Genomic DNA, 27473 nt, shown 5'->3' on the forward strand with positions numbered 1-27473 from the left:
GATAGCAGGTAAATTAAGGGAGTAATTTGGTTTCCAGGTGCAACTGTAAAGGATTTATTAGTCTCTTCCACTAGCTATATATATTTCTTCAAAGTACGTTTTCTGTTTAATTTTTATTTTCATTCTACAAATACTTTTATATTGTTAGATGGTTTGCTGGAGAGAAGATGATAGAAATTGGTATAGACCACACCATACAACTGAGAGAGGTGTGTACAAAAGTATCTTCTGATAGTCACAAAAGATGGCAAGATAGCAGGAAATAATGGGGATTGATAAATTGTCAATCTTCTAGCTTAAAAGAAACCACAGTAAAAATAAAACAAAGAGCCTTATATGTAAATTTTTAAAAATTCCATTTTGGAAGCCAAGGGCAGCTTGTGCTTCGTCTGCATATTTCATCATTCACAATACAGACTGTCTGTTAGATTTATTATTTTATGTTTACTTCTTCCCGCTTAATCTTTATTACTCTGTTCCCAAAGCTCTCTTTTCTGAAGTTAGCAGTTTTGGGGAAATAAAGCATACCTTTCTCTTTCTCTGTTACTTTCCTGCTGCTGCCACACACTCCCAAACTTGCCTCTTCAGCAGATGAAACAGTCCATAATCACAATAAATGATTCTTTGTGATTCACCAAATCCAACTGTCTCTAGATTTCCAGTAAATATATTTTAACAGTGGTGAGAAATGGAGTTGATTGTACACATTGATTGAATCTCAAAATTGTGGCAATCGTGAAATCTACCACTGGTATATCTACATAATGTTAATTGCATATATGTGGTATTGTTTGGTGCAAAATGTGAAGCAGATCAAACATCTGTTTTAGTGCACAGAACATTTTTTCAAAAATGGAACCCATGGAAGTGACTCAAATTTTTTATTGCAACACCTTTTTTCTAAAGCAGTCAGGACCAAATTACTTCCAACATTGAAGTTTATAGCAGAATATGCCACATTTAGAAGCATAGAAAATTTACTGCACAGAAGGAGGCCATTTGGCCCATCATGTCTGTGCCAGCCGAAAAAGTCCTATCCAACTGAATGCCACTTTCTAGCTCTTGGTCCGTAGCCCTGTAGGTTATGGCACTTAAAGCTCATATCCAAGTATTTTTAAATGCGATGACGGTTTCTGCCTCTACCACCTTTTCAGGCACTGAGCTCCAGATCCCCACCACCCTCTGGGTGATAAAATTACTCTTCAACTCCCCTCTAATCCTTCTGCCAATTACTTCAAATGTATGCCTCCTGGTTATTGATAGGTCCTTCCTATCCACTCTATCTAGGCCTCTCATAATTTTGTATACCTCAATTAAATTTCTCCTCAGCCTCCTCTGTTCCAAAGAAAACAACCCAGCCTACCCAATCTTTCTTCAAAGCTAAAATTCTCCATGCTTGACAACATCCTTGTAAATCTCTTCTATATACTCTCTATTGCAATCACGCTCCTTTTTCTACTTTTTATTTTTAATTAAATTTAATTGAAAGGATATTATATAAAACATAAATAATTATAGATTACCAGAAACAATATTTATTAATTTGGATTAAAATGACAGATGAAGGTTTACATTTATAAAATTCTCCTTGGTACCCAGATAAAGTGACTGTGTACACCATTTAGTTTTTAAATGATCTTTGTCCCTTCAGAAACTATTACATGCATACTAAAAATAAAATTACTGTAAATCAATGGGATGTAATTAAGGATGCTAACTTGACAGGAATCAAATTACATAGGATTCTCAGTCATGAATTTTAAATTAATTAAAAATATTGAGGGAGAGTGAGAGAGCAGACTCAAATCCAGAGAGAATGCCACACCATGCTGACAGAGAAAGAAAAGGAACAATAAAGAAAAATAAAGAGTTAATATATTATTCCTGGTGAAAAAAATTACATTTTGGGAGAGAGATAAAGTAGCATTTGTGGTTTGTGTCGAAGGACCTTCAATGAGCATGAAGGGAGACAAAAGGTCCTGCACAGTGTAGGAGAGAAAGGCGAGTGATATGCAGGCATTCAAATGCACAAGAAACATCCACATTTGTTTTAGAAGCTGGAAGGGGAGAGAGATAGATGAGACAGTCATTAACAGCTTGTATGAGAGATAAAGTTTCCAATATTGCTAAGTCCACTTTGGTAGAAGCTTGGCTGCAGCCTTTCTTTTAATGACATATTTGAAAAAAGCACTTGGCAATGATGCAAAAATGCAGCAATTGAAGACTGTAACTCAATAGGAAGTTAGAAGGTCATATGGAGCTTCCTGAATGCTAAGATGGAGTAAAGAGGCAGACACCATGGGCCTGATTTTAATTCTGTAAGCAAATTGGTTTTGAGTGAATTAAAATTTAGCCCATCATGGTTCCCCAAAAGTTGAGTAAAACAGACATTAATTAATTTTATGTTCACATGAGAAATTTTCCAAAAAGCCTGTTCAAAAATAGATGCGGTTCAGTTGCGCAATCATCAGCTGGGATCGTTGGGTGAGCATAGACTAGGATTTAGCAAATGTTACTGGAATGGTCTGGTAGACCATTGCAGTTTGGCAGGAGCAGTTGATTGCATTTTTTAATGTGGAGAAGTCAAGAAGAACAAGGAGGCACCAGACAACACTGGGAAGAAGGGTGTGGGAATCAGTAAAATTGAGTGGAGAGGAGTCATTGGTATGCATATTTTGGAGCATGGGAAATAAAAGGCTGGAAAATCAGTACAGGAAAAAATTACAATAAATGGAGCAGATGCAAGGACTGAAAAGATAGAAGAAAAATGTAATGACAAAGAGACTCCTGAATGAGAGAGAATACAGTGATAAACACAAAACTAAGTGTAGGAGAATGGCAACCAAGAGAAATCGAGAGATAGAGTGTAAGAGAATCTGAGAGACAGAACTGGAATGGGGCCACAGCAGGTGAAAGTGCAGAAACGGAGAAGAAAAACAATAGAGAAACAAGGAGAGAATTGGAGTAGAGGAGGACTGATTATCAGAAATGAAGGAGTGATTTACCATTACCAGTAATTTTAATTAGAAGGGCATGAGAGGTTGAAAGTTTTATGATGGCACCCAGCCTGATAAAGCTTTGAGAACCACTAAATCAGATAATTTTGTTTGAATGTAAGAATTACAAATGGCTTCAGTGAACCTTGAGGAAAGGCATATGAGTAGGACATGCATGTAAGCAGGCTTCTTGTCCTTCTCTTATTTTGCAGATGTTTGTATTTCTGTTGAAGGTTGCCATTTATGTTTGTTAAAGCCAGCTTTTTAAGCAAGCAATCCTGACATTTCTAAACTGTGAACCTGATAGTAAAAGTTAAACATAGAAGTTTTCCTTGCACTTAAAAGTATATTATAGAACAGAAACAGTTATTTAGTCCATCAATTCACATTAGTGGGTTATTCCATAAGAGCCAACTAGTGTATTTTTATTTTACTTTATTATTTAGAGATACAGCACTGAAACAGGCCCTTTGGCCCACTGAGTCTGTGCCGACCATCAACCACCCATTTATACTAATCCTACGCTAATCCCATATTCCTATCACATCCCCACCTGTCCCTATATTCTCCTACCACCTACTTATACTAGGGGCAATTTATAATGACCAATTTACCTATCAACCTGCAAGTCTTTTGGTGGTGGGAGGAAACCCGAGTACCCGGCGAAAACCCACGCAGACACAGGGAGAACTTGCAAACTCCACACAGGCAGTATCCAAAACTGAACCCAGGTCGCTGGAGCTGTGAGGCTGCGGTGCTAACCACTGCGCCACTGTGCCGCCCATTCCACTTCACACTGCCCTGTATGTTTCTATATTTTACAATGTGCAGGCATTAATTATTAAGGTTTTTCATGATTTTGCATGATCACCTAAATTATCTGGTCCCAAGTTTTGTCCGTTCTCCACCCTCTGCCCAATTTACCCTCTCCCCCCAGCCCATTGATTTTGATTTGATAAAAGGTAGCACTTAATGAAAGAAGCAGAGTTGTGTGAGAAAGCAGTGTGTGGCATGTCCCTGAGTGATTTTTTTCCCCAAAAATATACTTTATTCATAAAAATCTGTAAAAATACATTACAAAACAGTTCAAACTTGACATTTTATAAAGTGCAATAGAGATCAAATTCCTTTGATACAGAACATGAGTTTCCTCACACCTCTTGCCATTCCATTTTACGTGCAAAACATATTTTGGTGCATACAGCCCGAGGGGTTTTAAAGCATGTCCCTGAGTGATTAGGAGACAACCATCTTAAGTAGGGCATATTCACAAGGAGGTGAGAAACTTGACTGGGAAAAGAAAATAAAAAGCCCCCATTCCACCCACTATCTAAACAACAAATCAGAGGAAAGGCTCAATGGGGAAAGGCCATGGTGTAAGGTTCTCCCGCTACAGAATACCAAGGGTCTGGAACCTGTGTAAAACCCCTAGGCTGTCTGCACCAAAATATGGTTTTGCTGTGTAATGCAAATGTACGTTGCATGTAAAATGGCATGCAATGGTTGTGAGGCAACTCATGTTGAAGCAAACTGATTTCTTTTGTACTTTCTGGAATGCCAACTTGGAACTGTTTTGTAATGTCTCTTTTTTTTTTACAGATTTTTATGAATAAAGTATATTTTTGGAAAAAAAGAGATGGAGGCAGCGCTGCACCTTTGACGCAAGCGCAGAGCACTTCCTTGTTTTGCCACGTGACCGGCATGTCTGGGGAGCGCCGCGCGAGACGGGCAGGCGCGCGCGTGCGCTGGGGTGGAGCGAGCGAGGAAGCGTGCGCGTGCGCTGGGGTGGAGCGAGCGAGGAAGCGTGCGCGCCCGCCCAACCGCCTGCCTGAGCGAGAGACTCAGAAACGAACCTACCGCTGAGCTCGAGCTGGAGACGCAGGGCGCGCGAGCCGGTTACTGCCGCTGCGAGAAGGGAGCCGCCGTCGACCTGGAGCGTCAGTGCGAGCGCTTATGATTAATCTGCTCTCGTATTATTTCTCTTTCCCCCCCCCCTCCTCCCTCTGTTGATCTTGAAAACCCCTCGTCACCACCATCAACATCACCACCTGGACCACCATCGCCGTTCTCGGCTTTCTCCTCATCTCCTCCTCTGCCGCCGCCGTGAAGGATGCCCGATCAAATCTCGGTGTCGGAATTTATCGCCGAGACGACAGAAGATTACAACTCGCCGACCACGTCCAGCTTCACCACCAAACTGCTCAACTGCAGGAACACGGCGTCCCTGCTCGAGGAGGTAAGGAGCAACAATAAACGGCGCCCAAAAAGTCGGGACAGGAAGGAAGAAGGAACAAGAGGGAAAGAGGGCTGGGGGAGAGAGGGTGAGAGAAAGGCAGCCATCTATCTATCTATCTATCATACACCGCCCGGTGTTTCTCCCCCTCCCAGCGCACGGTTTTTTTTTTAATCTCCCTCTTTGCCGCTGCTTCCCTTTAAGTCTGCGTATTTCTTGTTACATAATTGAAGTGTTGGAGCCGTGGGGCTAATTCTGGCAGGCGATGCTGGTGCCGCTGGATGGGGTAGTTGATGCATCTCTCTCTGGCAACGTTGTTCAGCAAACCCTTAAAGCCAGTCTCTGTGAGCTGGAACAGCCCTCCTCCTCCTCCTTCCCCCTCCCGCTCCCCTTTTTAATTTGAACCACATTTCCATTGGGTTTTATTTTGCTGTGTGTTGTGGAATATTACATGACTCGATCCAGTTCAGAGATGGGCAGAGAAACTTGGAACACGCAGTGAATTTTCTCATTTTAATAGTTGCGTGTGCATGTGTCAGTAAAAGACTTGCAATTTTTTTTTATCATGTTTTTGCCTAAGCTTGATGGAAGGTAGTTTTATACCACGGCTTTCGTATTGCGGAAGGATAAGCGAATTTTGTTCCGATATTTGTGGTAACGTCAATGTTTACACACTGTCCACTTTTTATTAAACTTGCAGGATCAATTGGATTTTCTGTCGCCGTCATACGTAAACCCATAAATGGGCTGTGCAGTAGTTTGAAAATCAAATTTTTTCTCTGTTTATTTTGTGTTTTAATATCCTTCATATTGTTTACCGCTGGGTTTTTTTACGTCCTGGCTGATAACTAAAGTTTTTAAACAGTTGTGTTTTCCTGTCGGCTTTTCTTCCATCTCTGACAGCCTTTAAGAGTTGCCCTTGGTGCAAAATTGAGGTGGTAGCAGGGCCTTAGGCTGCGTCTTCGCTCAGTTGGTTTCACAGGGTTCTCCAGGAAAATGTGGAAGTTTCTGAAAAAAGGGGCGTATAAAAGAGTAAATCGATCCTGTATATCTCCCTGTGCCATGCATCATTCCTTCATCGAGGAGGATGGCAGCTAGCCAGTCAGAGTTTTGGACAGTGTTGTTTTTGAACTGGGTGTTGAGTGTATGGTATATGGTGGGCATAGTTTGAATGCTTCTCTGATAAGTATATCATTGCGAGAATACATCTTGTCTCTATTTAACGATTAACTACGTGGATATGAGGACTGCCAGTGGAGAAGAGTAACTGGATTTCTCCATTCCAGAGGATATCATGTCAGCAGAATTACAGGCAGCCTTACTTTACTTGCACTATGGAGTATATTTGTGTTGTACTGGTAGTGTGTTAATGTAAAGTTTAAATATTTCACATTTCGTATAGTACTGTGTTTAAATGAGCAGGTGTGCAACTAGAATTGAGACTGGAAATTATAAAGAATTAAATAATTTTGTTCATGATCTCCAGCTATTGCTTGTGATCTATTAAAAGATGCAGGAATGCATTTGGTAAAGTTGGACTGAGTTTTGAGAGCTCTCTAGTCATTCGTGGTAATGTATGTCACATGAAAAAAATCTTGGAGAAGAGGTAGTTAAAAGTAAGAACTATGGAGGAGGGAGCTGCTAGTGGTAATACCTCGTGTTGATATTCATTGAAAAAATACTCAATGCAATATGTCAAATATTGCATTTTGAAATGTTCAGTGCTTTCTCCAACTCATGGTGCAGACCGTATGTATCAATTCGAAATTCTTTGAGCTATCATTAGTTAATGCTTAAATGACTGCAGACATGCAGAATGCTCATTGTGGAATATTCTTATCAGTAGTTGTTCGTTCCAGTGTTAAGATTTTAATGAAGCATAAAGACAAGGATGTGAAACTTTAGTGTGACTTCTTCTTAAACTGCAAGAAGCACATAGAAATGCACTCATAGATTTTTCCCATCTAAAGTTAGAATATGTCTGAAGATATAACATTGAATTAAGAGCTGGTGTTGACGTTGACTTAGCAGCATTAAAGCATATTGGTACAAGCCTGAATTTTCCCATAGTGTAATTTTATACCAGTACATCAAGTAAGAACTGGTCCTGTCTTATGACAGGAAAATTCATGATTGAATCTGTCATCATTCAAAATTTATAGGATTTTCATGGATCCAGACATATGCTGCACAATGCACTGAATACATAACTCTTTGTAAGCAGAGTACTACTTTGTTCTGGAGGAAGCTGAAGCACCCAGTATGTGTGGACAGTATAACATAACTGGCACACATACTTCATACATCATGTGGTGCACGGCATCAAAAGGATGTGTACAATTGAGTATAAGTGGTATTGATAAGCAGTGAATGGTGAAACATTGGTTTGTGTCATACTAGATTTGACCAATGCTCAGCCATTGGGTTTGATCAGTGTCGAATGGAAACGTATGTCTTCAGCAATAGTAATAAATGAGCTTCTGTTTACAAGGATATTTAGGCCACAGCTACAATTATTGTGGTTTGAAAATCTTAATATAATGGCATAAATGTATCTGAGTGCAGTTCTTTTCAGTTTAGTGAATATTGAGCATGTGGACATGTGTCCTTTGGGCTTCTGATTCTAGCCTATGGTGTAATCCCCTCTATCCATCATTAGCTGTGGACCCTTCAGTCAACTTGACCCCACTCTGTGGCGTGCTCGTCTAGAACCCCATTACCTCACTGTTGCTTCTCAGAGTTAAAAGCCTCCTCAAAGACTGTCTTTTTGATCGTTTTTGGTCTCTTCTCTTAATCCTTGCTTGGTGTCTTTCTCCTCTTGAGGGCCTTAGAAAATTAGTAACAAAGGCAGTATGTAAATGCAAGGTTGTTGTTTAGTAATGCAGATTCTGTGCTTTGACGTTTAATGCTATTAGGATAAGATTATTCATAGATGTATGACACCTGATTTATGTTACTGCAAACCCTCTCCGTTCTTTTAGAGGAAGCTCAATTAAAGGCAATAGTTGCTAGAGGAGATTAACTATCCTAAAAGAGAACCCCTGATGAAGCTTCCAGTATTATGCCTATTCCCACTTAATGTTGAGCACTGTTATGTATATTTGTGGTTAAAAGTCTTGTCCCTTACTTAGAGCTGTTTTTAAAAGCTGTGAATCGATGTATAATCAATGCCCTGATAATTCTTTGTAGCAGTTCTAGTTAATTGATTCTTCAGTAATCTATATGAACCTTTTGATATCCGGTTCTACTATCAATGTATTGAACAGATAATATAAAGTAGGTCTTAATTTATTAACTCCATTAAAGAGAAATCTAGTTGTTTGAATGTAAAGAATGTTGTTTTCTAGTTTGTAATTATTCACTACTCTTGTGCTCTCAGAATGTCTGGCTTCTTGTTAAGTTCTACAAATTTCAAACATGTTCGTTTAAAAGGTGAGAGTCAGTATATGACCAAGGCACTGATATTTAATGTATTTGATACATTTTGGCAATAGTAAACATTCAAATCAGTTATTGGAGTTGTGGGCAATGTGTATTGCAGGCTGTGCCTCAGCTCCTGTGAATATTTGAATGGGTTGATACATTGAGAAGGTGGCTCTGCAATGGTAATACTGTAATGAACTCTAAGTCAGACTGTTGTCCTCCCTGATTCTCCAGTGGCAAATCTATTGGAGAGCTCATTGGAATATGTCACAGCAAACGTGCCAGCAACTGGAGCAGTGCAGCCAGTGAATATCTCTGCAGCAATGGGAAAAGGCAAAGGCACTAAGTAAGACACGAAAATTGGTGGTGTCGTAAATAGTAAGGAGGAAAGCCTTAGATTACAGGACAATATAGATGGGCTGGTAAAATGGACAGAGCAGTGGCAAATGGAATTTAATCCTGAGAAGTGAGAGTTGATGCATTTTGGGAGGACAAGCAAGACAAGGGAATATACAATAGATGGTAGGGCTCTAGGAAGTACAGAGGGTCAGAGGGACCTTGGTGTACGTGTCCATAGAACACTGAAGGCAGCAGCACAGGTAGATAAGGTGGTTAGGAAGGCATATGGGATACTTGCCTTTATTAGCTGAGGCATAGAATATAAGAGCAGGGAGGTTATGATGGAACAGTATAAAACGCTAGTTAGGCCACAGCTGGAGTACTGTGTACAGTTCTGGTCGCCACTCAGAGGTAGGATGTGATTGAACTGGAGCGGGTGCAGAGGAGATTCACCAGGATGTTGCCTGGGCTGGAGCATTTCAGTTATGAAGAGAGACTGGATAGGCTAGGGTTGTTTTTCTTAGAGCAGCGAAGGCTGAGGGGGGGACCTGATTGAGGTGTACAGAAATATGAGGGGCATAGATAGGGTAGTTAGGAAGAAACTTTTTCCCTTGGTGGAGGTGTCAATATCTAGGGGGCATATAGTTAAGGTAAGGGGCAGGAGGTTTAGAGGGGATTTGAGGAAATTTTTTTTTCACCCAGAGGGTGGTTGGAATCTGGAACACACTGCCTGAAGGGGCGGTAGAGGCAGGAACCTTCACAACATTTAAGAAGTCTTTAGATGAGCACTTGAAATGCTATAGCATACAAGGCTACGGGCCAAGTGCTGGAAAATGGGATTAGAATAGATAGGTGCTTGATGGCTGGCACAGACACGATGGGCCAAAGGGCCTGTTTCTGTGTTGTATAACTCTATGACTAAGTATTCTCTTCTGAAACAGTTCACCTCAAAAAGTAATGTAGTAAAAGGACGTGCTTTGTGTAACAGTTGAACTAGCACATTACTGTATTTGGGCTTTAATAAAACAAATTACCTGATTAAAATATGCATCACATTACTATTTAAGTTCAGTAACCTGGAATTCAGTGCAAACAATTTTGCATTATTTATATGTTTAATCAGTGTGTGTGTGTATATATAGATCTCTGCTTTGTTGAAAGCAATATAAATCAATGCAACTGACAAGTCACTGAATATTGTATAAATAGTAAATAATGTGATAGCAATCCCTCGGGGATGGGAACATGTGCACACAATTGACAATCAAACTGGCCAATGAAAGATTGCATGTGGTCTCTGGCAATGTTTCATTAAATATTTTGTCCATTCAAAGTGTTGTATGGGTGGGCTTGAAATTGACTTGTGTTGATTAGTGACAGGAATTGAGCATGGAACAGATGTTGCAGTCACACAAGGACAAGCACAAACTCTCTTCTTTCTCTTTGCACCTGATTGGCAACTCATTACAGCTACGGACAGATTACTGTAGCGGAATGTGCAAGTACAATATTTCTGCAAAACTGAGAGGGTGTGGTGTAAATAAAATACAACACAATGAAATGGTTGTAAATTTAAATAGAAGGCATGAGCATTTTACTGGGCTACTGATTAAAGTCTGGCTCGGGTATAAAATTAAAACGCGACCTGGGCCCGAACTGACCACAGCCAGCCCGGGCCCTTTAATTTTTTTTTCGTGCCCGACTCGACCCAACCCAACACTAATTTCCATCTGTTCCAGCAGCAGGCTATTCCTGCAGCTGGCGTTGTGGGGAATCATGGGTAAGACTGATCACGCGACATCCCAGAAGCAGTGTCCAGCCCGACCTGAACCCGAGCCCGAATGCTGGACTCGGAATTTCGACCCGACCTGACTGGAACCTGACACATATAGTCGGGTCTAGTCAGGTTCGGGTCGCGTAGCCAGGCTTTACTACTGATAGCAATTAGAGGTGTAATTTTAGTCTTGCCCATGATCACTTGTATAAACACAAATCTCAAATGAACTGTTTCCATCAAGAGTCGTGCTCATCAGACCTGCTGCTTTGAATGACAACTTTTTATAAGCAGTCTCTTTAATACAATTTAATGATTCACAAAATATGCACCTTATCTGAGCTAATTAATTTGAATATAGGTTGTTTACATTGATCTGCATTTAAAACCAAAATATTCCTTTTTTTTTCTTATTCGTGTCATGCCAAATATACTGAGCCCAGCAGCGCATTCTTCTAACAGTCTAATTGGCAGTGATCAAAGTAACGTTAATTCAGAAAATTTGATTGCCATTGATTTTAATTGGGACAAGGCTGTTATAATTTAAATATTTTGAAGATGGTCTCAGCACAGTGGCACAAAAATACTAAGAAATTATGGTCTTTAAGTAATGGAGTCGGTTACTTATGCATTATGACCTGGGGATTTAGAATCATAGAAATTTACAGCCGGAAGGAGGCCATTCGGCCTATCCTGGTCATGCCGGCCGACAAGGAGCCATCCAGTCTAATATAAAAGCAAAATACTGCAGATGCTGGAAGTCTGAAATAAAAACAAGAAATGCTGGAAATACTCAGCAAGTCTGGCAGCATCTGTGGAGAGAGAAGCAGCGTTAACGTTTCAGGTCAGTGACCTTTCTTCAGAACTGTCATCCAGTCTAATCCCACTTTCCGGCTCTTGGTCTCTAGCCTTGTAGTTTACGGCACTTCAAGTTTCAAGGGTTCCTGCCTCTACCACATTGGGCCTTCCTATCCACTCTATCTAGGTCCCTCATCATTTTATACACTTAAATTAGGTCTCCCGTCAGGCTCTTCTGTTCTGAAGAAAGCAACCCTAGCCTATCCATTCTTTCCTTATAACTAAAATTCTCTAGTCCAGGCAACATCGTTGTATATCTCCCCTGTACCCTCCCCCAATCACATCTTTCCTCTGGTGTGGTGACCAGAACTGCACACAGTAAGATTTCATGTTATAAAATGTTGATGACGGTGGCGCAAGTCTCTAGGTCATGCTGGGCCAATGAGTTAGTAGCAAATTTAGAGGTCTAGAACTTACCACACAATTAGTTGGAATTTTATATTGAGTTGTAAAATAAAGTAGTTAAATCACTCATTAAAATGTAGATTTTTCTAAACTTAATTTTCATGTCATTATATTTATGTAAAATTTCCCTTTTTTAATTTCCTTTTCTCCTGCCTGGCCTGATGCCTGCAGACAAAACGTTTGGCACCCAGCGAATGTCCAACCACTGTCAATGCAGGCCACTTCAACTGGTTGTCAGAGACTGCCAAAGTATGGTATTTCCTTCACCTTGTTTGGAGATGCCACAGCTGCTGCTGGATGCAGCGAAGAATGGGAAATGGATCAAGCATGTGTCTGTGCTCGGTATATTTGCTCATACTGATTTGAGGATCTGAGTTAAGATGAAGTAGATCTTTAGGTACCACTTCAGGGGTAACAATTTCTTGCATCAATGAGTTACATTTTCAATGTATTAACATCTTCAAATGCTTGATCTCTGAAAGCCATTGGCCTTAAAATAGATCCGTTTTGCTTCATGGCACATGTGTGGCTTACACCCCAACATTTTTTTTTAGCTGTTTCGCTCTGTTTGCTGAGGTTCCTTCTGGGAATCCTATTTCGTTTCAGGATAATACCCTGTAATTTTTGTGAAGTAGTTCAGTTTGATTGTCTGCCTCAGTCTGGCATCAGCATATCTACCTATTGGGACTAGCAGTGGTAACTGTTATGGTACCTGAGCTAATTCTTCCAAAACAGGAAAAGGATGGCTTTCTTTCAAGGTAGTTCCTTGTATCCTACCAATTTGTTGGGAAACTATCTGTTCATAGATTTCAGAGCTTTAAATTCCTTAGGAAGGCAAAAATCAAGATGGTAATACAACTTTGCCATTAAGGCAGAGTGTCCAAGAGACTAGCTAGCTGGAGTGAACCTTGAAGATGCCTACTTTCACATCATCCTACTTTGTTATAGGTTCATTATTCATTGTGACTAATGCTACCCTTCAGCTTTTTCTCAGTGTGCTCCACTTGTTGACAAAATGCACATCTATTGTTGCATCTTATTTCAGGCTGTGAGACTTGCCTGTCTTTCTCTTGGAAATGCTTTTGCACATTTTCTTCAATACCCGTGATTACCAGAGTAGGATAGAAGATGAGAGAAGAGGCAGCGAAGGTGCTTCTGGTAACCCCTACTGGCCTTGCAAACTGTAGTTCCAGACATGTTGGTGTTAAATAGTGCCTACTTAATCTTGCTATTGCACAGGAGAGACTTCTGTCACTTGTCATTTCAAGCCCTGCACCCAGGCCCAACAGTGTTTTATTTGACATCCTGGCTGTTGAGTGAGAGTGATTGCTGGTCAAGGTCAAATACTGTAAATTACTCTCAAATCAAGTCTCTCGTACCAAATGGAGTAAATGTGTTCGGAGGTGTCTAAAACTGCTAGTCCTTTCTATGGCATGTCTCCCATCTGAGAAAACTTAAAACAGCATCTCAATTTGTGACTGAAACCCAGCTCCAGTCTTGTTTATCTTGCTGCAGTTTTGATTTTCCACGATCCTCTTGTTCATTAGCAAACTAAAAAGGTGGTGTCCCATTTTAAAAAAGCTAGCTAAATTTAAATAAAAGCAAAATACTGCAGATGCCCTGCAAATATGAAATAAAGTGCTGGAAATAATCAGGTCTGCTCTGTCTTTTATTACAATTATTACCACTCTCTGTCTTTGTTCCATGACATCTTTGTCTCCCGCCCTCTGTCCTAACATGGACCTTCCCTTTTGTTGTCTTCGTGCCCCCCTTCCTCCCATCCCCCTGCTTCACTTGCTCAAAACCTATTACATTTCTAACCTTTGCCAGTTCTGATGAAAGGTCATTGACCTGAAATCTTAACTCTGTTGCTTTCTCCACAGATGCTGCCAGATCTGCTGAGTATTTCCAGCACTATCTGTTTTTAGCTCAATTTAAATCCTGGCAGTTCACCGCTAGTCCCTATGATAATGTGTCCTCCTTTTGAACTTCTGGCTACATGTGAACGAGTACCTGTTGTAAAGGATTGGCAGGTTTTCAGCTTTGGCTCAGTGGTAGCACTCTTGCCTGTAGGTCACAAAGGTTATGGCTTCAAGCCCTTCTGTAGGCCTTGAGTACATAATCTAGGCTGACACTTCAGTGCACTACTGACAGAGTGAATGCTGCACTGTAGGAGATGCTGTCTTTTGGATGAGACATTAAACAGATACCCTGTCAGGTGAACATAAAAGATCTTATGGCACTTTTTAAGAAGAGTACATGAGCTCTCCTGGTATCCTGATCAATAATGATCTCTCTCCTCCCTCTCCCCCTCCTTCACTGGTTTCAGCACATGGAGCAATTAAGATCTAAACACTAGTCATTGATCCACCTTATTTAATTAGCACTCTGAGCCATTCTTACAACATGTCTGTTTCCAAGCAAAGAGAGTTTAACTTTTCTGTTTGAGTCAAGAACTGTGTAATTATTCATTGTATCCTTCCTCATGTGTCAGAACTAGAACTGCTTCCACAGTATGGCTGCTTTTAGGGCATTGGCCATTTATACTGACTATGCTAATTCTCTTTGGCAGACATGAGAACTTTCTGTTATGTATGTCTAGTGTTTGGCCCTCTGTCACGATGTTGTTGCAGCCGTTGATTTCTTTTTCCTCAACCACTTCCTTCCCCCCACCTTTTGCAGCCCTTGTCCCTAGTGAAATCCTTTCTTGTTCCCATCCTGGTTGTTGCCCTGAAATGGCTCCCTGTCTTCACTCATTAAGTTCAAAGGGCGCAAGCTTGAGTGTATCTAGCGCACAACTGGTGTGGGGTTGAAAGGAGGTGGACAATATAGGGTCAAAGATTACCTTGTTTGTGATCGAGACCATCAAAGTAGTCAGTCCGCAGGAGATGTAAGGTTAAGGGGTGACCTTTGGAGAGGTATAGGAAGGACAAGATGGTAGTGAATTCAGATTAGAAGGAGGCAAGTGGAGCTGAGCTGGAGATTGAAATCACCAAGGCTGAGGAGAGGCTCCAGATTGCTCTGTCATTCATATCGGACATTGGTAAGGCTCCCAGATATCCAGATATCATGATTGTTTCTTCCAGTGCTCTTAACACCAAAGGGATCAAGGGGTATGGGGAGAAAGCGGGAACAGGGTACTGAATTAGACCATCAACCATGATCTTTTTTGAATGGCGGAGCAGGCCCGAACAGCCAAATGGCCTACTCCTATTTTCTATGTTTTTACCCCTTACACTATATGCAAGACTTTTAAGTGTCCTAACTACTTCCAAAGTAGCATTTTCGTCTCACTTCACTAATTTGCTATAATAAAAACAGAAAATGTTGGAAATACTTAGCAGGCCAGGCAGCATCTGTGGAGAGAGAAACAGAATTAATGTTTGAAGTCTGTGACCTTTCATCAGAATTGGGAAAAGTTAGAAATGCAAAAGGTTTTGAGCAAGTGAAAGGGGTAAGGGTGGGAGAAGAACAAAAGGGAAAGTCTCTGTGATAGGGTGGAAGGCAGGAGAGATTAAATGACCAGAGTTGCTGGTGAAGGGCCAAAGGGAGTGCTAGGTAAAGAAACAAAAGATCTGTCTAGAGGAGGTGTGAATGGTAGAATCATGAACAGCTGCTGTCTGAAAGCAAAAGAAAGGAAAAAGCGAAATGAAAAAAAAAAGGAAACAAAATGGGGACAGAGGTTGCGTTCTTAAATTGTTGAACTCAGTATTGAGTCCAGAAGGCTGTAAAGGGCTGAGTCGAAAGATAAGGTGTTCCTTGAGCTTGCATTGAGCTTCATTGGAACACTGCAGGAGGCAGAGGACAGAAGGGTCAGAGTGGGGGCAAAGTGGCGAATTTAAATGACTGGAAGCTTGGCGTCATGCTTGTGGGCTGAATGGAGGTGTTCTGCAAAACAGTCACCCAATCTGCTTTTGGTCTCCCCAGTGTAGAAGAGCTCACATTGTGAGCAGGGAATACGGTGTACTAAATTGAAAGAGATACAAGTAAATCGCTTTTTCACTTAGAATGATTGGGGTCTTGGACAGTGTTATGACCGACTGCTCCTATCAAAGCCCCCAATCAAAATATACGATTCTGATTGTGGTGGGACTAACGCACTGTTAATTCAATCCCGCCGTTCCACAGATCGGCTAACATATCATGTAAAACTTTCCAAATTAAAGACCCAGCCAAATTGTACCATCTATTAACCCCCGAATGAGGCTAACCAAACCAGGTGTCTTTAAATCAACAAATTAACTCTTTAATTAGAGGAACTAAATTCTTAAACACTTGGAAGATATAAACAACATTTAAAATAGAAAAAATTAGAGTCCTTGCAAATTTACAGTTCAATGTTGCTCGAAGTCCTTGCAGGATGGTGCTTTCCTTCTCCAGTGAATTTCAACAATTAACAACTTTCAAACAATTCAAACAGAATCAATCTGACTTGAGAGTTTTTTGAGGGGTAAAAGATTGTCACAGTCTAACCTCCTTTTCTTCAATTTAAATTACCAGAGATCTCTGTTTTGGCTTGATGTTTTAGAACTTTGAGAGATAATTAAACAGACTAAAATCCCCTTCCTTCAGTTTCAATGGTTGAGAGCTTTTTTTCAGGTAGCTGAACACCACAGCTGTCTGTGTCCTCTGTGTCTGTGTGTTCTGTTAGCACAAACTATCTCAATAAAAATCAGTTCAAACTGAATTGAAACAAATGTATCGCATCAGGTTCACTCCCAGTGGCTGTTTCCATGGCATCGAGAATGCACCCTTTGAATCGCTGTCTCCAAATGGCTGTTTCTAAGGCAGCGAAAATGCACCTTCCTACAATGCCTGAGGCTTGCTGGTTCTTAAAGCAATACTGATCCCTTACAAGCCTTAAAGGCAAACCTCATACTGCGAATAAAAACTACAGGGCCATGACAGCAGTGAGAAAAGAGGAGGTAAAGGGGAAGGTTCTGCATCTCCTGTGCTTTCATGGAAAGCTGCTGTGGAAAGAGGAGGGGAAGTTGGGGGTGACTGAGGAGTGTACCAGGGTATTGTGGAGGGAACAGCCTTTCCACAATGCTGGGAGGGGAGGGGATCTTGTATTTGGTGGTGCCATCACGCTGGAGATGGCGGAGGATGACCCATTGAATATGGAGGCTGGTGTGTGGAAGGTAACGACAAGGGCAGGGGAAGGCATGAGGGCAGAAGTGCATTTAATTGAACGGACACGGTCAAGGGCCCTGTCAAACATGGTGCGGGGGGTGGTGGGTGCGGAATCCTTGGTTGAGGAAAAAGGAAGACATCAGAAGTGCTAGTATGGAAGGTTATGTCATCGGAACAGATGCGACAAAGATGGAGAAAAGTTGAGAATGGGATAGAGTCCTAGCAGGGTGTGAGGAAGTGTAGTTAAGCTAGTTGTGGGAATCAGTGGGCTTATAGTGAATATTGGTTGGTAGTGTATCCTCAGAAATGGAGACAGAGTCAAGGTATGGAAGGGAAGAGTCGGAGAAGGGTGGAAACTGGATGCAAAGCCGATTAAATTTTCCAGTTCAAGTTAAAGGCGGAAAACTGCACCATTACTGGAAAAAGAGATGAAGAAGGGGGCCTGAGTAGAATTGGAATAAAGAATGTTCCACATATCTCACGGAAAGACAGGCATAGCTAGGACCTGTGCAGCACACAGCAATATCTCTTATTTGGAAGAAATGAGTGGAATCAAAGGAGAAGTTGTTCACTGAGAGAACAAGTTCAGCCATGTGGAGGAGGGTGGTGGTGGATGGGGACTGGTTGGGCCTCCATTCAAGGAAGGGGAGAGCTCTCAGACCATCCTGATGGGGAATGGAGGTGTAGAGAGATTAGGCGTCAGTGGCGAAGAGGAGACAGTTCAGATCAGGAAACTGTTGAAGTGATTGAGGGAATTGGAAGAGTCGAGATAGGAGGCAATCACTTCAGTAGGGAAGGAACAGGCTGAAACAATGGGTCTACCAGGGCAGTCATGGTTTGTGGATCTTGGGTAGAAGTGGGCTGTTTAGTGTTGGGGGACAATGAGGTCGGAGGTCGTGGAGGAAAGAACTCCCAAGGAGGTGAATTCAATGACGGTCCTGGATACAATGACTTGATGTTCAGTGGTGAGGATCATGGTCCAGTGGGAGGTAGCAGGATATGTCAGAGTTGGTATTTGGCCTATGCTAGATAGAAGTTGGTCTGCCAGAACAACAACAGCTCCACCCTTGTCTGGGGGTTTGTTGAGAATGTTAGGGTTGGACCCAAGAGAATGGGGTGCTGCAGGTTCAGGCGAGGACAGGATCGAATGAATGAGGGGAGCACAGAAATTGAGATGGCCAATGTCACACCGGCAGGCCTCAATGAAAAAAAGTCTCGAAGGTAAGAGGTCTGAGGGAGGGGTCCAGGGGAGTTCATACTGGAGATGGGTATAAGGGTTTGCTGTGTGGGGATAGACTCCTAACTAAAGAACTGGGCGCAGAGGCGAAGGCAATGGAGGAAGAGCTCAGCACGTGCCAAATTTGCAATTCATTGAGGTGGGAATGTAAGGGGATGAAACTGAGGTCTTTGCTAAGGACTGATTGTTAATTGTCTCAAAGGAAAACAGTAGCAAATTGAAGGCAGGAAAAGTAAAATTTGAGATTGAGGAAGGTCGCTACCAATGTGAAATTACTAAGGATTTATGAAAACTGACGTCAGTCAAGAGAAGGTACAAACAAAGCAGGAGGAGAACTGTTTGCAACATATGAAAGCAATATCCAAGTCCTTTCAGTCACCATTTTCTACTTGGAAGTTTTTAAAAGCCTAAATAAGGTTTTGAACAAAGTTAAAAGATCAAACATTTATACATTCACACTAAAATATACCCATAGAATTGTATTTTTTGTCTTTTAATACCTGCTTTAAAGTTTTTACTTCAAGACACTACCAAAACAATTGAAGGGAGTTGCCAACCGTACTTGTCATTCTGAACACGTGTAGTTGGCAGAATTGTCTGACATCCATCAGCAGCTTTCTTCTTAGATTTTTCAAATAGAAGCTTTATCTCTTAGTTGCAGCATTTCTATATTTCTTTAAGTGTGGCTGATACTAGAAATTTTTTTAAACACTTGGGAGTTCAAGTAATCTTGGAACAGTTGTGACAGTTGTTGCAGAAGCTAAGCACATATGTCGTTGAGAAAGGTACTTTTCTGTTTTTTGTTAGGCTGTGTTTGATAACGCACCCACTAGGTGGCGCAGTACTGGCACATGTGCAAATGCAGCCTCATCTACTGAAACGTCTGTAATGTCTCAGGCAGCTGCCAGTAATAAAGATGGCACTGCTCAATTTGTCAGAAAAAACAAATTAAACCCAAGCGCCCTCAATGGTTGCAATCACCGCCTCCAACCCACCCCCAATAGAACCCCGCTTCGTCCTGCCATTGCACTTCTCTTCACCGCTCCCTCCTGTGCCCGTCTTCTTGCCGCACGCTCTCCACCTCACCACTGTCTCCTCTCAGCCACTTGCTTCCTGCCTCCCTGCTTCATCACCCGCCTGCCCCGGCCGCTGCCTTTCCTTAGCCACTCGCTCTTGCCCTCGTTGCTTATCCAGGCTCCTCCCCCCACCCCCCCTTAACACGGGAACCTTGAATTTTAAAAACTTTTCAGATAAGCAGAACAGACCAAGTCACTTGTGTAACCTTTGTGTTTGAGAGCCTAATTACAGCACCTGTTATCAGTTGTAAACATTCAGATTAATTATGACTCCCTTTGTTGTGCCAGTATAGTCAGCAACTAGTATGAAAGATTTTTGCTTTTTAAACCTCAGCTTGGAGCCCAGAAGCACTGTGTGGGGCACTCGGCAACAGACAACAGGGATAATTGCCCTGCTTCTCTTCAAAAGAATCACGGAATCACAGAATAATACAGTGCAGAAGAGGCCCTTCGGCCCATCAGGTCTGCACCGATGCATTAAAGACACCTGACCTGTCTACCTAATCCCACTTGCCAACACTTGGCCCGTAGCCTTGAATGTTATGACGTGCCAAGTGCTCACCAGGTACTTTTTAAAGGATGTGAGGCAATCCGCCTCTACCACACTCCCAGGTAGTGCAATCCAGACCGTCACCACTTCCTCAAATCCCCCTTAAACCTCCTTCCCCTCACCTTAAAACTTGTGTCCCCTCGTAACTGACCCTTCAACTAAGGGGAACAGCTGCTCCCTATCCACCCTGTCCATGCCCCTCATAATCTTGTACACCTCAATCAGGTCACCCCTTGGTCTTCTCTGCTACAGCGAAAACAGCCCAAGCCTATCCAACCTCTCTTCATAGCTTAAATGTTCCATCCCAGGCACCGTCCTGGTGAATCGCCTCTGCACCCCCTCCAGTGCAATCACATCCTTCCGATAGTGTGGCAGCCAGAATTGCACACAGTACTCCAGCTGTGGCCTTACAATGCCATGGGATCTTTTACATCCACCCAACCAGGCAGATGGGGCCTTACTTTAAAGTCTCATCTGAAACACGGCACCTCCGACAGTGCAGAACTCCCTTCAGAACATTACTTAATATCAAAGATGATTAACACAATTAAAACAATGCTAATTTTAGTAGTTTTCCAGATATAAAGGGAAACTGATAGGGTAGATAGAAGGAAGCCATTTCTGTTGTGGGGTATCTAGGACTAGGAGACATAGCCTAAAAATTTTGGGAGTGAAGTTAGGAAACACTTCTAAATGCAAAGAATGGTGTAAGTTTGGAACTTTTCTGCAAAGGTCAATTGTTGATTCTAAATATGCGATTGATAGTTTCTGTTAGCCAGAAATATTAAGGGATATGTGGTAAAAATGGGTATATGGAGTTGTTCCGTCATGATCTCATTAGATAGGTGGAACGGGCTCGAGTGGCTAAATGACCTACTTCTTCTATTCCTGTGTTCCTACATGTTTACAGTTTCAGTTTCAATCAGGACATACTAATGCATGAACCCAATTTCTGAAGGGCAATAGTTTCATTTATTGAAAAAAGCATTTTTGCTTGCAGTTGTGATGCCTGTAAGATGTTGCTTTTATATTGTGTGAATTTTTAACCACTGGTTTATTTGAAGTTGAATATTTTCCAGCAAGATCATTCGTATTTGGCGACTTAACTAATTAAGTCTTGAGGTTGTAAGTTGTGCACTCTGGTAAACCACAAAGTCTCATTGTGTACTTTGAATCTGTGAAAGTAGGCTGTTGTCAGTTTTATTCTTTCAGAAAATATAGAAATTGTGCAGACTTTTACATGACTGCTACTTGCACTACTAAGCTGTAGTAAAACAGTAACTCTTGCAACTGGTATCAGCTATACCCCACTATTGTCTGTTAGTTATATTCATGCCTGTAAAGAATTGCTGTGACTCACCAGAGCTAATGAATAGTTCGGTTTTTAATTTTAGATTTAACCTTCATTTTCAGTTTTCTACTTTTTGCAAGTTCCACCTCTAAAGGGTTGATGGATTGAATTATTTATGAAAATTGAGCTTTTTGTAGGCCTGTAGCAATATGGTATTTTGCAGGCTTTTTTCCATAAGTCACTGTGACCCATCCAGTAAAATATTTGAGTATTGCTGAAACCATATCAATTTGAATTGGTGTACTCAAAATTCTTTCTTGACATCTCAGCTCCATCTTTGCAGTCAGATTCCTTGTCTGACATGCAGTATAGTATGAGTTGTAACGTTATGTGCCTAAGCATTGGGACAAAGATGCCCTTATCTTCTGATTCTATTGTAGATTTCCTACCCTCAACATCAGATACCTTTCCCTGGCCACTGTCTCTGATTAAATCAAATAGTTTGCAACCTCGCCTAATTAGAACTTCTGACTCCATATTCTTTCCATCACAAAGACTGTCTGCCTCCATGCCTTGCCTCTAAATGCGTCCCATCTTCTGGTAAAGCCTTCTTCATGCAGACATGACTATTGTGCTATTTTGGCTGGACTCCCATCCTCCACCCTCTGTAAATTATAGCTCATAGAAAACTTTGCTGTCTATATCCTCTCCTCCATTGGCCTGATTGCCCATCACCACTGTCTTGATTGACTTGCTTTGCACCTGGTTTCTCCCCTCCCACAACATCTAAAATTTGAAACTTTTGTCATGTTTAAATCCGTCCAATGGCTTTGCCTCTTCCAACCCTATAATTTCGTCTCCTGATCTCACTATTCCTTTGACTCTGGCCTCTTGTGGGTGCCTATTCTATTTGTACCACCACTGGCCATGATGCCTTGAGCTGCATAGGCACTAAAGTCTGGAATTGCCTCTACTTCCCGTCATTTAACAAAGGTGAACTATCCCTCCTCGTCGTTCTTAAACTGTCTGCAACCTTTGACACGGATAATCACACCATTGTCCTCCAATGCATCTCACTGTTACCCAGCTGGGTGGGATTGCTCTCACCTGGTTCAATTTTTCTCTATCTAATTGTAGCCAAAGTATCACTTGGAATGGCTTCTCTCTGTTGCCGCACGGTTGCCTATTCCAAATACTACTCCAGCACGCTCCTGGCTGGTGTCTCACATTGTACCCTCCATAAATTTGAGGTCATCCAAAACTCTGTGTCCGTGTCTTAACTTGCACCAAGTTCCTTTCACCTATCACCCCTGTGCTTGCTGACTTACATTGGTTCCTGGTCAAGCAACATCTTGATCTTAAAATTCTTATCCTTATTTACAAATCCCTCCCTATCACTATTCTCCTCACAGTTAACAATACTTCCAAGTTTTGTGTCATCAGCAAATTTTGGAATTGTGCTCTGCCCACCCAAGTCTAGGTCCTTTTAATACAGATCTAGTAAAGCAACGGTCCGAATACTGACCCCTGGGAACTCCGCTATATGCCACCCTCCAGTCTGAAAAACAACTGTTTATCACTACTCTTGTTTCCTGTAAATCAGCCAACTTCATATCCATGCTGTCACCGTCCCTTTTATTCCATGGGCTTTAACTTTGCCGACAAACCTGTTATGTGGCACTTTATAAGCTTTCTAAGCTTTTCCACCCCTCCTAATTTCTCTTTTGTCTTAGAGCCTGTTTTTTTAACTCTCAATGAAGCAGCTTGAGTTTTTTTGTTAAACTTTTAAGGTGCTGTATAAATAACAGCTGTTACCAATTCTGTAATAATCCTGGATGGTGTTGAGCTTCTTGAGTGCAGCTGCAGCAGCACTCATACTCAACATCATCCAGGACAAAGTAGCCTGCTTAATCGTCATAGTCATTAAGGCACAGAAGGAGGCCATTCAGCCCGTTGAGTCTATGCCAGCTCTCTGCAGAGCCATCCAAATATGTCCCATTCCCTGGCTCTATCTCTGTAGCCCTTTAGGTTTATTTCCCTCAAGTGCCCATTCAGTTTCTTTCTGAAATCATTCATCGTCTCTGCTTCCACCATCCTTGTAGGCAAAGTGTTCCAGGTCATTACTACTTGCTGTGTTATTAAAAAAAAAGTTTTCTCACATTCCTCTGCCATCCCCCACTCCACATCTCTTGCCCAAATCCTTAAATCTGTGTTCCCTAGTCCTTGTACCATCAGCTAAAGGGAATAACCTTGCTTTGTCTACCCTATCTAGACCTGTCTGAATCTTGTACCTTGTACACCTTTATCAAATCTCCCCTAAACTTTTTTTGCTCCAAAGAGAACAACCCCAGCTTCTCCAACCTAACCTTGTAGCTAAAATCCCTCATCCCTGGGACCATTCTGGTAAATCTCCTCTACACCCTCTCAAGGGCCCTCACACCCTTCCTAAAGTATGGTGACCAGAACTGGACGCAGTACTCTAGTTGTGGCCTAACCAGAGCTTTATAAATATTTGGCATAACCTTTCTGCTTTTGTACTCAATACCTCTATTTATGAGGCCCAAGATCCCAAATGCTTTGCGAAATACTCTCAATATGTCCTGCCAATTTCAAAGATCGATGCACAAGAACCCCCAGATCCCTCTGTCCCTGCACATTCTTTAGAACTGCACCATTAAGTCTTTATTGCTTCTCTCTATCCCTTCTGCCAAAATGCATCACCTCACACTTGTCTGTATTAATATCCATCTGCCATTTGTGTCTGCCCATTGTGCTAGCCTATCTATGTCCTGTTGCAGTTGATTGGTATCGTCCACACTATTTGCCACATCTCCAAGTTTAGTATCATTGTCAAATTTTGAAATTTGACTCTGTATTCGAATATCCAAGTAATTTATATAATAGCAAAAAAAGCAGTGCTTCCAGCACTAACCCTTGAGGAACATCACTGTCTACCATCCTCCAGTCTGAAAAACAACCTTTTCTGTCCTTAAGCAAATTTTCTTTTATCCAAGCTGATACTGCCGCTGCTATTAAATGAGCCTCAGTTTTGGTAACCAGCCTTTTATGTAGTACTTTGTCAAAGGCTTTCTTAAAATCCATGTAGACAACATCCATTGCTTTCCGTTCATCAGTCTGCTCTGTTACTTCATCAGGAAAACAATTTGATTAGTCAAGCATGATCTTTGTTTCTAAAACCATATCCACCACATCTGACCAGCCTGCAGTTACTTAGAATGGCCTTACACCCTGTCTTGACTAAGGGTGTCACATTTTCCACTCTCCAATCCTCTAGCACCTCTCCAGTACCTAGAGACGATGGGAAGATTATGGCAAGCCCTTCTGCTATCTCCACTCCCTCTTTAGCAACCTGGGATACACAACATCTAGACCAGGCGACTTACCCACTCTAAGCATAGGCAGTCTTTCCAGTACATCCCGCCTAACAATTTTCACCTTGTCCATTGCCTCTACCATCTCCACTTCTCCTGATATTTTGTCGGCATCCTGTTCCTTTGTAAACACTGATGTAAAGTACTCATTAAGTATTCTAGCCTTCCCCTATGCCTTGAGCATATATCACCCTCTTTGTCCCGAATAGGCCCCACCCCACCTCTTACTAACCACTTACTGTTTACATGCTGGTGGAAGATTTTTGAGTTCCCTTTTATGTTGGTTCCCATTCTGTTCTCACATTCTCTCTTTGCCTGTCATATTTTCCTCTTCATTCCCATTCTCAACTTATTGTATTTGGCTTGGCTCGAGCTTGAAGAATTCACCTGACATGTACCATACACCATACTTTTTTTTGTTTCATCATATTCTCTATCTCCCTCATTGTTCAAGGAGCCCTGACTTTGGTTTCCTTACCTTTTGCCTTTGTTGCAATGTACCTAGTCTATACCTGAAACATCTCCTCCTTAAATATCACCCATTGCTCCATTACAATTTTTCCTGTCAATGTTTGGTTCCATTTTACCCTGGCTAGATCCCCTCACACCCCATTGAAATTAGCCCTCTTCCAATGTAGATGTTATACTTTAGGTTGTTCCTTTCTCTTCCCCATTGCTAATCTAAACCTTATGACTGAGATTACTCTTACCTGAGTGTTCCCTGATAGCTACTTGATCCACATGGCCCGCCTCATTGCTGGATCTGGTGCTGGGCAGTGCCTCCTTCCTAGTTGGACCGAAAATATAGTGGTCAAGGAAGTTGTCCTGAACACATTTCAGAAATTCTTCCCCCTCTACTTTAACTCTAGCATTATCCAAATCGATATTTGGGTAATTAAAGTCCCCCGATATCACCACTCTATAGTTTTTGCACATCTGTGATTTCCCTGCAGATTTGCACGTCTATCTGTCTCACTATTTGGAGGCCTATCGAATATGCCCAATAGTGTGATCAGCCCTTTTTTGCTTCTCAACTCTAACCAGTTGTGTTCTGTCTTTATCCCCTCAAGGACATCCTCTCTTTGAAACATTACATGTTTTCCCTAATCAGTACAAAGAACAGTACATCACAGGAACAGGCCATTCGGCCCTCCAAGCCTGCACCGATCTTGATGCCTGCTTAAACTAACACCTTCTGCACTTCTGGGGCCCATATCCCTTTATTTCCTTCCTATTCATGTATTTGTCAAGATGTCTCTTAAACGTCGCTATCGTATCTGCTTCCACCACCTCCCCTGGCAGCAAGTTCCAGGCACTCACCACCCTCTGTGTAAAAAAAACTTGCCTCGCACATCCCCTCTAAACTTTGCCCCTTGCACCTTAAACCTATGCCCCCTAGTAACTGACACTTCCACTCTGGGGGAAAAAGCTTCTGACTATCCACTCTGTCCATGCCGCTCATAACTTTGTAAACCTCTATCGTGTCGCCCCTCCACCTCCGTCGTTCAAGTGAAAACAATCCGAGTTTTTCCAACCTCTCCTCATAGCTAATGCCCTCCAGACCAGGCAACATCCTGGTAAACCTCCTCTGTACCCTCTCCAAAGCCTCCGCGTCCTTCTGGTAGTATGGCGACCAGAATTGCACGCAATATTCTAAATGTGGCCTAACTAAGGTTCTGTACAGCTGCAACATGACTTGCCAATTTTTATACTCTGCCCCGACTGATGAAGGCAAGCAATGCCGTATGCCTTCTTGACTACCTTATCCAACTGCGTTGCTACTTTCAGTGACCTGTGGACCTGTACGCCCAGATCTCTCTGCCTGTCAATACTCCTAAGGGTTCTGCCATTTACTGTATACCTCCTACCTGCATTAGACCTTCCAAAATGCATTACCTCACATTTGTCCGGATTAAACTCCATCTGCCATTTCTCCGCCCAAGTCTCCAACCGATCTATATCCTGCTGTATCCTTTGACCATCCTCATCATTATCCGCAACTCCACCAACCTTTGTGTCGTCCGCAAACTTACTAATCAGACCAGCTACATTTTCCTCCAAATCATTTATATATACAACAAACAGAAAAGGTCCCAGCACTGATCCCTGCGGAACACCACTAGTCACATCCCTCCATTCAGAAAAACACCCATCCACTGCTACCCTCTGTCTTCTATGACCGAGCCAGTTCTGTATCCATCTTGCCAGCTCACCTCTGATCCCGTGTGACTTCACCTTTTGTACCAGTCTGCCATGCGGGACCTTGTCCATATAGATAACATCCACTGCCCTTCCTTCATCAATCATCTTCGTCACTTCCTCAAAAAACTCAATCAAATTAGTAAGACATGGCCTCCTCTTCACAAAACCATGCTGTCTCTCGCTAATAAGTTTGTTTGTTTCCAAATGGGAGTAAATCCTGTCCCGAATAATCCTCTCTAATAGTTTCCCTACCACTGACGTAAGGCTCACCGGCCTATAATTTCCTGGATTATCCTTACCACCCTTCTTAAACAAAGGCACAACAGTACTGCTGCCCCACCTCCCTTTTTATTTCCCTATTTTTTTCTGAACACTTTATATCCTTGAATTTATTAAGTGTCCAGTTCTCACCATTTTTAAGCCATTTTTCTGATTGATACCCCATCGCCAGCTGAAACATTCAGTCCCTTCCACCACTGTCACACTGGCTGCAAGATGCACTTTTGATGACACCAGTCAACCCATGACCTCTCTCACCTAGAACAAGGGCAGCAGGCATGTGGA

The 27473-nt window shown here is 42.0% G+C and overlaps 1 protein-coding gene across 1 annotated transcript in view; it reads left to right on the forward strand.

Annotated features, from left to right (window-relative positions):
- Positions 1–4799: 4799 nt before the first annotated feature.
- Positions 4800–27473, forward strand: part of LOC137370298 (arf-GAP with SH3 domain, ANK repeat and PH domain-containing protein 1-like) — a 443522-nt gene continuing 420848 nt past the window's right edge. The window contains exon 1 of the mRNA XM_068032677.1: positions 4800–5232. Coding sequence (XP_067888778.1) covers positions 5107–5232 — 126 coding nt within the window. The 5' untranslated portion in view covers positions 4800–5106. The remainder of the gene's footprint in view (positions 5233–27473) is intronic.

Source organism: Heterodontus francisci, chromosome 5, assembly GCF_036365525.1.
Source record: "Heterodontus francisci isolate sHetFra1 chromosome 5, sHetFra1.hap1, whole genome shotgun sequence".
NCBI classification, from domain to species: Eukaryota; Metazoa; Chordata; class Chondrichthyes; order Heterodontiformes; family Heterodontidae; genus Heterodontus; species Heterodontus francisci.